At 44.7% G+C, this 11749-nt stretch overlaps 1 protein-coding gene across 1 annotated transcript in view; it reads right to left on the reverse strand.

Moving 5' to 3' along the window:
* Positions 1-9971, reverse strand: part of LOC136640684 (complement component C6-like) — a 31035-nt gene extending 21064 nt beyond the window's left edge. The window contains exons 1-6 of the mRNA XM_066615934.1: positions 9820-9971; positions 8715-8871; positions 7421-7565; positions 5692-5833; positions 2080-2218; positions 786-986 (exon numbers count right to left, since the gene is read on the reverse strand). Coding sequence (XP_066472031.1) covers positions 786-986; positions 2080-2218; positions 5692-5833; positions 7421-7565; positions 8715-8871; positions 9820-9965 — 930 coding nt within the window. The 5' untranslated portion in view covers positions 9966-9971. The remainder of the gene's footprint in view (positions 1-785; positions 987-2079; positions 2219-5691; positions 5834-7420; positions 7566-8714; positions 8872-9819) is intronic.
* Positions 9972-11749: the final 1778 nt, after the last annotated feature.

The raw sequence follows: 11749 nt of genomic DNA on the forward strand, positions 1-11749 counted from the left end.
GACAGGCTGTTCATTCCAGTGGCAGGGTCCAATGTTGCCGAAGGCTCACATCCAGTGGAAGAACATAAGAAAAGCCCTGCTAGATCAGGTCAAAAGTCCACCTAGTTTGGCCTCCTGTGTTCCACAGTTGCTCACCAGTTGCCTCTGGGAAATCCACAAGCAGGGGACAAGAGCAGTCCTCTCTTCTGCCATGAATCTACTGCAACTGATATTCAGTGGAGGGAGTGCACAATCATTCTGTCTAATAACCATTGATATTCCTGCACTCCATGAATTTGTCTAATCCGCTTTTAAAGGCATCCAAGCTAGTGGCCAATACCACATCTTATGGCAAAGAATTCCACTGATTAATTTTACCCATCAGAAATCTTTAAAAAACAAAAGCATCATCTTCGGCATGCATACTTAAAAGCAAGTCTAATTGTATTCAGTGGGGCTTATTTCCAGGGAAGTGTTTCAGGTTTACAGCTTAAGATCTCCTTCTCTCCCAGTGAAAAGAATGCTGTTCTATATTCCAATTCTAATATAAAATATATAATTCTAAGATAATTCAAAATGACAGATAAGTCATGATACTACTAGGATACTGCTTTTACCCTTTTGCAGTGCTACCATTCAGGAAAGACACTCAAATCTAGAAGGTACTCTAAATCTACAAAAAAAAAAAAAAAAAAATTTGTGCTAGCTGCATAGTAAACCATAGTCTCTTCCAGACCTATCATTGTAGTCTGACATCAACTCTAGCAGATGGAGATTGAAAGATGGAATAAAAACCACACATCTACCTTTTTATATGAGGCTTGCACAGCTTCCTTGAAGGAAGAAGAGGATGTGACCTTGACTTTTGTCTTTTTTGAAAAGAGATATGGGATTCCTGAAGACCTTCCACCAGAGCTAGAGGAAGAATGCCCTCCAGAGGAACTGGACTGCAGGGGAGTTAAATCATTGTAGAAATCAGATTCCACATCATCCTCTTTATTCTCCACCTATGGAGAAGTAAAACACAGATAACCTCTTAAATGACAAAATGTTCCATTCAGGGAAGAGCTAGGACATATGGCTCAGATCATTTAAACACCCTAGAGAAAAGAAGTTAAACATTAATAATGTTGGACCTTTTTGAGCTCTTGCTTGCTGGCAAATATTGATAGCTACAGAACAGCTGCAATATGATGGGAGGATTACATGATTTGCAACAAAGAAGCCACAAACAGGAGTGCTTCACCTTGCCCCCTTCCCACTACTTTTCTCCCTTTCCTCCTCTCCTTGACATTATTCCCCCTCGAACGCTGGTGTCCCCAAACAGCAGAATTTGCAAGTGTCAGGTATGCTGACGTCTGCAAGAAATACGGGCACTGTGCAAATCTTCGTAGCAGTCGCTGCTAGTCCAGGATCACTATGGATGACCGAACAAGCCACCATAGGGCCAAACTGCCATGCTTAGAAGTACAGATTCTTTGAGAGTCTGTTTATGTGTTGGAGCTATTGTGACTGGAGGAGCCACAGCATAGAAGCGGATTGAATGCTCAGCATAGAAGCATCAGCTCCAGATGTAAGAGTCTCCCAGAAGCAGACTCCGCCACCTCATCTCACCAGGGATATGACTTATTCTAGCTACAGAACAATCCTCGTTCTGGATTGGAGACCACTGAGGAAAGGAAGAGTCTTTCTTATTTCAAATAAGTTATTTGTCTTTCACCAAGGTTTGAAGTTAGTTAAAGCTCACTGGTCTAAAATACTACTGCCTCAAAGAATGCCAGTGTCTGTGATAACTAGAGAGTAACATCAATATGCTAATTACTCTGAAATAATCCTGGTATAACCCGATATAATTCAAGGAAAACTGGTATATAACAGCCAAGAGGCTTGCAATATTCAAGGAAAGTAATAACATACAAAAGTTTTTTTTAGAATTCTGGCCCATTTATCCTATTCCCCCCTGTACAAAATGCCAAAGATGCAAAAACTACCAGCCCTTCATTTTTGAGGCTAGACAACAGAAATATCCCATGCCTTCGTGTCTGGAGCATTAGACCTTTTGCATTCAAGTTCTGGTGTTTAATCACTTTTGATTTTTACCTGAAAGCTGACACTCTCCACATTTACAGGAACACGGTACGTTTTCCTTGTATCGTTGCTTTTGACCAGTGTGCATTTACCTCCGTAGAAAGAATTACCAAGGACTTCTCCTCGAATCTGTCCTGCCAGAAGATGAAATCTAAGGGGAGAAAAACATTCTCCCAGGAAGTCCAGCAGTCGCAAAAACCACAAAAGTTCAACCCGTCAGTCAAATAAGCTTTTCGTCCCCCTCTGTTGATAGGCGACTTTGTTATGTGTACTGTAAGCCATTCTGGCATCCAGCTGCTCGCAGCTGTGACCCTCTCTCCTAGTGGTAGGGGGAGAGGGCTAGTTAATACCACAATGACTGCGGTTGGACGCAAAAGCCACGCTGGGCTTCCGCCGGGTGGCATTGGTTGGGACATAGCCCTGTTATGTGTACTGTAAGCCGTTCTGGCATCCAGCTGCTCACAGCTGTGACCCTCTCTCCTGGTGGTAGGGGGAGAGAGCTAGTTAATACCACAGCATTATATGGGCACGGCCCATGATCGCGGTTGGACACAAAATGTCAAACCGGCGCTGCTGGGACCTGGCCGGTTTGGGTTCTTTTTGGGGGGTACTCCATTGTCCTGTCCATTGTACTCCAGAGAGCGGTCTCCAGTTGCTTTTGCACCCAGCTGTGGCTGGGTCCTGTGACTTGGGTGCACTGGGTCACAAGAAAAGGAACGTAGTTTGGGGCAAAGAAGTTGCCCCAGACTTTTGAGGTCCCACGCCCTGTCTTAGGTAGTTGTAATCCATCTGGGGAGAATGAACTGGGCCAGAGGGCAATGGTGTCCTTGAGGCTCCAGGCCCATAATGACATTCTCCACATTAGTTAACTTTTCCCTGGGATGGTCGTCTTATGGACCGACTTCCTGCCACGTAGGGCATAACGTCATGCCAAGAGTGTCAAAAAGACAGAGTTAGCCAGGAAAAAGTTAAATATGCTCTTAAGTCAGGTGATTCTAGGACAAGGTAGTGAAGTCATTCCTCATCCAGACTTTGGGCATTATGTGCCGGAGTTGATCAGAAGCAATGGAGTATGCCACTCAATTTGGGTAAAGATAATTTTCTTCAGGACTTGCAGCAGGGACTGTGGAAAGTGATTTCCTTATGGGATGGAGGGGACCAAGCGCTAGGCTGACCCCCCCGTGTGGCATATGTGGGTTTGGGTAGGTAAGGCAATATTGGTGTACACCGTGGGGTGGCAAGGGCTGGGAGGACTCCATGCTCGGTCATGCTGGTATACCCGGATGGGTGATGCGGGCTGGCCAAATCTCAGCCTGGTGGCAAAGGTGCACCGTGGGTTTGCTCAGGTGGCTTGAGCTAGCCAGCCACCCTGACCCCTTTGGGGTGACAAGGAAGGCGGTGGCAGGCATTGTCCTGATGCAGCCTGGAGTCAGGTGTAGTCGCCCAAAATGGGTTTAGAGGGAGGTAAACGGGCAGCTCCGTTTCCCCCACGTAGAACCCGCACGACTTAGTCCCTGCTGCAGTTTGAGCTGTAATTTAAATAGTTAATAAAGTGGCCCTTTCTACCATAGACCTTTGCCTGTGTCTTTATTATGGGATGCTGGGTAAATAGGACTTGCTTCTGACTCTGGAGTGTAAACCAGCAAGTGAAGGCCAAACTACGTACAACTTTACTCATGTCACTGGCAGGGCTGGCTGAAGTTATTGGGCTGCCTAAGACAGCCAAATAACTCCATCCTCAACTGTGCATCCCTTACCCAACTTCTTTCTCTGTTTCCGTTTAATCAAAACAGGAGACACAGAGCATGATTGTCGTACACTTGTCTTACACTCCCAGGGTTTTTGGGTGCTCAGAGTTGTTGGTTCTGAACCCTAGAGCCCTCAAAGATCCCTGTTCGGTAGTACTGCCACCACCCTTTAAGAGCCAGTGTCTCAGTCCAGGGATACTGGGACCCTCTAGGCTTAACTATATCCCTTGTAGGCACTGAGCACTTTCTTTACTTAAAGTCTCAGTCCTCAAGTTACTAGTCCACAATGAGGATTTGGTAGCTTGCTGAACAGCTAGGCAGGATTCTGAACCTTTGTCCCCAGCAGACAATGAACCAACATGTTAAAAAGATTTTTACTTTATTAAGTACATAGGGTTACAAAAAGTTACAAAAGGCAGCAAATGCTAGAGGCATAAAAACTTCTAGGAAACATATCAGCATAAAACAACAAAGCTAACTGGCTAACTGTATTATTCTCTAACTCTCACATGAGTCAGCTTCTTTTGTAGATCCTCAGGTCAGTTACCTAAGAGGCCATGCACCCACCACCTATCTCACCAAGAGACAAAGACCAAAGACCCTGTCCTATGGAAGTGGGGCTGGATGCTCGCCCTCTCAGCTCTTCCCTTCCCCCTGGAGATCTACAGCTGCATTCCATCCTTGATGGGCGTCTTTCTGGCTACCTAGGTGCTACATAATCACCTTCCATTGAGTTGTAAATTCCTAGCAGCTAGGAACTGCAAGCCACTTCTGTGTTACTATTTTAGCTTGGTTCAGGCTTTACATGTTACTAGGCCTAAACTGTACATATTCATGACAATGATGAAATTGCTTCCAGCATGCTCCACGTGTCCTGTTTTGAATAAAGAGCCACAGGACAAGAAGCTGTCTTAAGGGCTCAATCCTAAAGTCACCCAGAGCCAGTGCTGAGCTCCAGCACTGGTGCTGTAAATGTTCGGTAAAGCACATTTACAGCACCCGGCAAGTAAGGTGCACTGGTGCTGGGCCCAGCGCCGGCAGGAAGGGGATGCAGCGCTGCTGGGACTAAGTGCAACAGCCCGACAGCAGTGCAAACTGGAAGGGGGGGGTTAAGGCTGACTGAGCTCACATTTAATGGAATGTGAAACAGTTGGAATGGAATGTGAAACAGCAAGTCAGACCTTGGATTAAAGAGTTCTGATCAGATCAAATATCTGTAGGAATTTCAAGTGAATTAAGAATTTGGATTAGAAAGTTTTTCCAGTTATTTTTCTCCACCTTTCTATGGGAAACAAAAGAGGCAGCTGAATTCTTGTTTGTGGGGGTGGGGACTGAACTAACTGTTAACATTCAATCAAAAAGTTGTCCCCTACTTTTCAGCCAGGACAGGCTCTCAAAGCAGATTACAATTTAAATTAAAATGCTGCACAAAATTTTCTATAATGATGTTTATTGCAGCTTAGCAACCTATTGATCCCTTCCTCCCTCCCTCCTGCTGTTGCTGCTCTGAAGCTGTTCAGTGGTGGTCTGGTTGGAGCCTGCCAGCTAGCCTGGCAATGTATGTATGTTGCATGTTCATACATACAGAGGTCAGAGATGCAGCATTTTAGATACAATCTCTGTGTGCCTTGAACTGCATTTAGACTTTGCATAACGTGATAGCAGTGAATTGTACACAACAGAAAGGGGAAAGCTCTGTTATTGGAACAAGCTCTGTTGGTTGGAAGAATGAGTCTATTATGGGGGAAGAGGACAGGTGCAGCATCAAAGGAGCGACAAGCTCCAGTTCTTTTTCCTTTTAAACTGGTGCAATGTTTTTTTGAGAAGGGGCTGTAAATGAGACAAGCACCTGGCATATAGCCAGAAATAAACTTACCCATGGCCCATTAATTGCACACCAGGAAGGCTGTCATGTCTCCTGTTGCACACGCTTCGTATACGCCGACAGTTCCTTTCATCTGAACTGTCCCCGCAGTCATTTTCTCCATTGCATTCTAAGTTTGGGCTGATACAACGACCTGTTGCCAAAAAAGTGAGCAGTATTTCAGCAGGTTTCTTGCAGGTTATAGATTTAGGGCCCAATACTAACCAGTGCACGCTGGCTCACTGCCAGCACGCACTATGGCAAACATGCTGTAAGGTGTAGCAGTGGTGCTAGCCCAACGCTGGCTGGCGCTGTGCTAGTGCTGGCGGAGCACCAGAGCTCTGTCACTCAGTGGTTGCGCAGACCGCCGGACAGCAAAGAGGTAGGTGGGGACATGGGGGGAGGTGGAGAGGAGGCATTCTGGGGGAGGCAGAAGGAGGGCAGGGAGAAGGCATGCTGGGGGGAGGGAGTGGGACAGGAAGCTATCACTGAAACATGGGAACTGCACGTGTTGTTCCTCCAACAACTGCCCCCCCCACCATGTGGGAGCCACCAGAATAATGCAGCAGCAGATAGGCAGGACAGTCATATTGGTGGAAGAAGAGGGAAGGCTGGAGTTGCAGAAAGATGTAATTGCTAAAGAGCAGTGGTTCCCAAGCTGTGCATCATGACACCCTGACGTGCCACAGATAACTCAAAGGGATGCCATGGGATGTCCCCAGTGGCCTTCCTGGCTCACCCAGATGCCGCCATCTTGGATATTGCATGATCCAAGATAGTGGCACTGGGTGAGCTGGGAATAGGAGGCTACCATGAAAGAAAGGCACCATGACCACAGTAGGTTTGGGAACTGCTGCTGAAACCGCACCATCATCATGGCAGCAGAGGTAGAGGTGCCTTTTCAGGGACTGACAAAGGTGAGGTGCTGGTTCTATGATCAGAGTAACAGCTCAGCTGTCTCTCAGTGGGAATCGGGAAGGCAGACAGCGTGCATGACTGTGCATGTTGTACGTGTTTAAAAGATGGAGAGTGACAGATCAAGGTGGGTTCTTTCAAGGCAACTCCAGAGAGGTGAGTTGAAGAAGGAAGAGGAGAATTGCCTCTTGTGCTTTTTTTCCTTTCTTTTCCTTAAGTGAACAGGTGTGAAGGCCAGCCCTCCTTCAGTCAGCTATTCATTATTCAAAATAGATGTACCCCACCTCTCCACCTCCTGAAGTGGCTTACAATCAAAAGGAGCATCACAAGACAATTAAAATCTCAAACAGGCAATAAAGGCCAATGAATGCAAGAGATGCAGCTTTAACTAAATACCATTTCTGGCAAGCTCTGCTGCCATAAAGAATAGATGAGATGACCAACTATCCTTGGGGCTTAAAACTGGGACCAGCTTGCTCTCAGTAAGAACACAAATATCAAACATATTCCCTCTGAATTTCTCCCCAGATTGACCAATTTACTAGCCAGAGTAACAGCCCAATCCTATCCACACTTTCCTGGGAGTAAGCCCCATTGACTCAGATGGGACTGACCTCTAAGTAGACATGCAAAGGATTGGGCTGTAATTATCTACCCCACTCTTTCAATTGCCACTAATACTTGCAAGAAGAAAATGAACAGATAACTAAGCACTTCATTTTCCCTTTTCTTGCCCAAGTGGATTGTGTCCATTTCTGAAATCAATTATGTTTATGGTTTTGACAGCACATCTAATTCAGAGGAAATCAAAACAAACAAGAGTTACCATTTTCACACTGGAATTTATTCTCACAGTTCACTTCCTCTATGTTGCAAAGCTTGGTTGGGTAGCACCGCCGGAAATCCACCAGCTGATCACTGCAGGGTTGTCCCCCAAACTGAGATGGCCGTAGCAGGGAGCGGACACGGAACTGAAAGGGAGAATGAGGGTTTCGTGCTGAGGGGAGATTCTCTCTGGGTTTTTTTTTTACTTTTAAAGCCCTTGACAGCGCAATACCAGCATATCTGAGGGAACGCCTCCTTCCAAATAATACAGCCCGCTCTCTTCAGTCATGAGAGAGGGGCATCTGCATTGCCACCACTGAGAGAGGTTAGGGCAGTGGTTCTCACACATTTAGCACCGGGACCCACTTTTTAGAATGATAATATGTCGGGACCCACCGGAAGTGATGTCATGACTGAAAATGACATCATCAAGAAGGAACATTTTTAACAATCCTAGACTGCAATCCTACCCATACTGACCCAGGACTAAGTCCCACTGACTATCATTGTTAAAAGAATATACATAGTAGTCTGTTAACAGTACAGGTTTGTAACACTTCCCTAAATGCAATCACATACCATGGTAACATCAAGTCTAATAGATTAAAAATAATGAAATGAATGGGAATACACCTGAAATTGGCTCACGACCCACCAAGTGGGTCCTGACCCACAATCTGAGAAACACTGGGTTAGGGGGAAATGGCCAGAAATGGGGCCTTCTCAGTAGTGGTGCCTCTTCTACGAAATTCCCTCCCCTTGTAGTTGAGAATGGCTCCTTTGTTAGAAGCCAAGGCCTGAACACCTTATTTCAAAAAGCCTTCTGTAGGGTTTTTTAATGGTATGCTTGCTAGTTGCAGACTGGCGCTTGTTAACTTCTCATTATTTACATTATTTTACTGTTTTACCAATGGTTTTTATTGCTATTGTTTATTGCCTCTGGTTTGCTTTTAAGATGGTGTTTTATGTATTTTATAGTTTTCTTTTTAATGCATATGTATTTTAAGGTGTTGTGAGCCGCCTTGGGTGCCCTTCAGGGAGAAAGGTGGGATATACATCAGTCAATAAATACACAAAAAGCAGAGAGCAAAGGAGTCCAATCATTCTACTTGCATCCATGTTGTTGCAGCCATAGCCATCTCCCCAAATCAGCCCCAAGATTCCATCACAATCTTGAACTTTCATGTCTCCAAAAAGCCTTGTGCTGCAGCACATGGACTATGAAAATACATCTTTGCATTTATCACTGGCCTACTCTTTTACATACCACCTCCCTAATATATTTTTGAACCTACTTGTTTTCCAACACATGGGTCACATTCCGACCAGGGACCAAAGTCTCCAAGCTGGCAGTTGATAGGACACCTTTGCTGGTTGCAGGCCTGCAATTCCTGAGTCTGGCAAAGTTGGTCACAGAAGTTTTTCCTATAGTAGTCGTCTACCCGTATTTGCCTAAAAGATAGAAGTACCACTATGGCCATGGGTTTCTGTCAAGCAAAATAAATGGATTTCAACCTTGAAACCTGTTCTGAAGGGCACAGACTAATGTGCAATTAGCTGCAGCCAAGGATCTCTTTCTCTCAAGTTTCCCCTGAAATGCATCTGGGAGACTAGAAGCCACACTCACCCTCAAGGGATGGAGGTTTGAAACATTTGCCTGGTCTGACAGACAACTGGCAAGGCAATATAGATGCAAGTATTACCTATTTTATTGCAGACCAGGGACAGACTGCACTTGCTCCCGGTGTGGAAGGGATTGTCACTCCCGGATTGGCCTTTTCAGCCACACTAGACGCTGTTCCAGAACCACCTTTCAGAGTGTGATACCATAGTCTTTCGAGATTGAAGGTTGCCAATAACAAATTACCTATTTTATTCTTCCAACTACTTTGAGATTGGTTAGTTTGAATTAAACACTTGCCCAAGACCATCAAACGAGCAGACACTTGAGCCAAAACCTTTTTGATACCAATTTATCCCCAGGACATACTCCTCCCATTCATAAGAGAAGTCATGCTGGATTAGACCAAAGATTCCTCTAGTCCAGCACACTGCTCCATAGTAGCTCACCAGCTACATCAGTGACACTTTGAAAACAAAACCCAGTAACAAACTCCAAAATTGAGGAAGAAATTCAAATAGGTGTTTGAAAAGCATCCTGAGTCTACCTTTCGGCAGTGTCTTATGGTCTCGAAACCCAAACATATAATTAATTAGAATTACAAATCTGGCACCAGAAATGAAAAGTGAGCATCACAAAACATGTAATTAGTGGATGCCTTTAATAAAATGTTAAGGGGAAAAAAGACTATGGAAGAGAGATTCTGTATTCAGGCAGGCAACTTAAAAGAGGGGGAAAAAACCCATCTGTATGAAATGAACATGGCTTTTTTCTCTTACCTATGCCTGCTTTGAGTCCCATAATTGCAAGTCCTCGAACAGCTGGACCAAGGACTCCATGGATAATGGTCACAATAGCATCCCTCAGTGCTCTCAATTATAGCGTGTACCAGGATAAGGAGCAGCAAGTTCAGTTTTTTGTCCATAGCTAAAGGCAGGAAGCTAGTAGAGCCAATGAAATCAACAAAGCAGGCAAAATGGCAGCAGTTAGAACAGCTCAACACCCATTTTTATACTATATGTTAACAGCTAGTCTACCCCCAGAACTTTGTATAGCAGTGAACAACTGAAGGCTGGATCCAACTGTGATAATGAGTGAAAAAGTACAATGAAATAGTAACCTAAAGCCATTCATGTGAACCACTCTGAACAAGCATAAGAAGAACTCTGGGTCAAACACACTCTATGTTAAAACATAGACATTTTCTCTGTGATACTAATTCCCCACAGCTGCAATCCATAAGCAAAGACAGAACCACAGGCTGCATGAGCTGGTAGAATCCTTAAGTGGTAAGAGTGGACTGTATCTTTTCAGAAGCAGGAGGTGATGAGTTTTTAAGCCCTCACGTGTACAAGACTACCATAGCAGGACCTCTGAGAGGAAGAGAGAGAGGAGAGAGATAAAGAGCTACTGCAGGCCACATCTGCCCTGTAGGCCTTATGTTTGACACTTAGGGCCCAATCCTATTCAAATTTCCAGCGCTGATGCAACCATGCCAACAGGGCATGTGCTGCCTCCTGCAGTGGGGGGGGGGTCAGTCATTGAGGACTCCTCAAGGTAGGGGAATGTTTGTCCGCTTACGTTGGGGCTGCACTGTGCCTGCATTGGTACTGGAAAATTGGACAGGACTGGGCCCTTAACCTGTCCCTCCTATGTTCTTTGTCCACTTGCAGGGCTCTTTTCTAAGCTTAGGAGAGCCTTAATTTGTGTTTTCCTCCCATTGTCCGATTCCTTCCATGCCATTGTTCAGGTGTTCTGAGGTCAGGTAGTCTACATTTACAGCAGAAGGAAGGGGTATAATGGATTCCACTTACAATCTGACAGGGTGGAATCCATTATGCCCCTTCCTTCTGCTGTACACGTAGACTACCTGACCTCATAACACCTGAACAATGGCATTTCAGCCTCTTCTAATCAGTCTTCATTCATCTCCTCGCTTTACATCATCATAAGCAACCTTTCATCCACCAAAATGTATTTTGTTTTCACAGTCTGTTACAGCATTTGCTAGTTTTAAAACTGCCATTCTAGACTGTTGCTTTTCTTGGCTCTCAGCCCAATCCTATCCATACTTTCCTGGGAGTAAGCCCCATTGACTCTAATGGAACTTACTTCTGAGTAGACATGCATAGGATTGGGCTGTCAATCGTCTCATGTTACCCATGTCCAGTTATATAGTTGTTAAATCAATTCATACCAAGTTACTAAGCACAGAAACAAAAACATTTTGTATGTGACGAAGCACAATTGTGAATACAGGACTTACCCACAGGCGGGAAGCGATCATTAGGAGCTGAACTTGAATGACAACATCCTGTAATTCTTTCTCAGCTTTTAAACCAATGTGGTTTGCGCCACCCCCAAAATGGCACTATTCAGTTCATTCGTTAGATGGTATTTGTTTAGATCTTTTAGAAATAAAATGCTACATACACAGAAAGCTATTAGAGAGATGCTATGTGTTTTCATGCCAATGCTATGTATATTCAAGCTGCATATACTGTACAGTAAAATAGTAAAGAAATACCTTTGCAATTCATGCGCAATGGGAAAGAAAACTTCATGCAAAGCAAATAACTTTCACAGAACCTGTGGCTGAACTGTAGTGCTGGCATCAGAACAAGAGAACTTCAGTGGTGGTGCAACAAAAGGCTTTGTGTACTTTCAGTTAAAATGTAACCATGCATGGAATCCTCAAAGTGCTTGCTG

The sequence above is a fragment of the Tiliqua scincoides genome, chromosome 2 (genome assembly GCF_035046505.1).
Source record: "Tiliqua scincoides isolate rTilSci1 chromosome 2, rTilSci1.hap2, whole genome shotgun sequence".
Classification (NCBI taxonomy): domain Eukaryota; kingdom Metazoa; phylum Chordata; class Lepidosauria; order Squamata; family Scincidae; genus Tiliqua; species Tiliqua scincoides.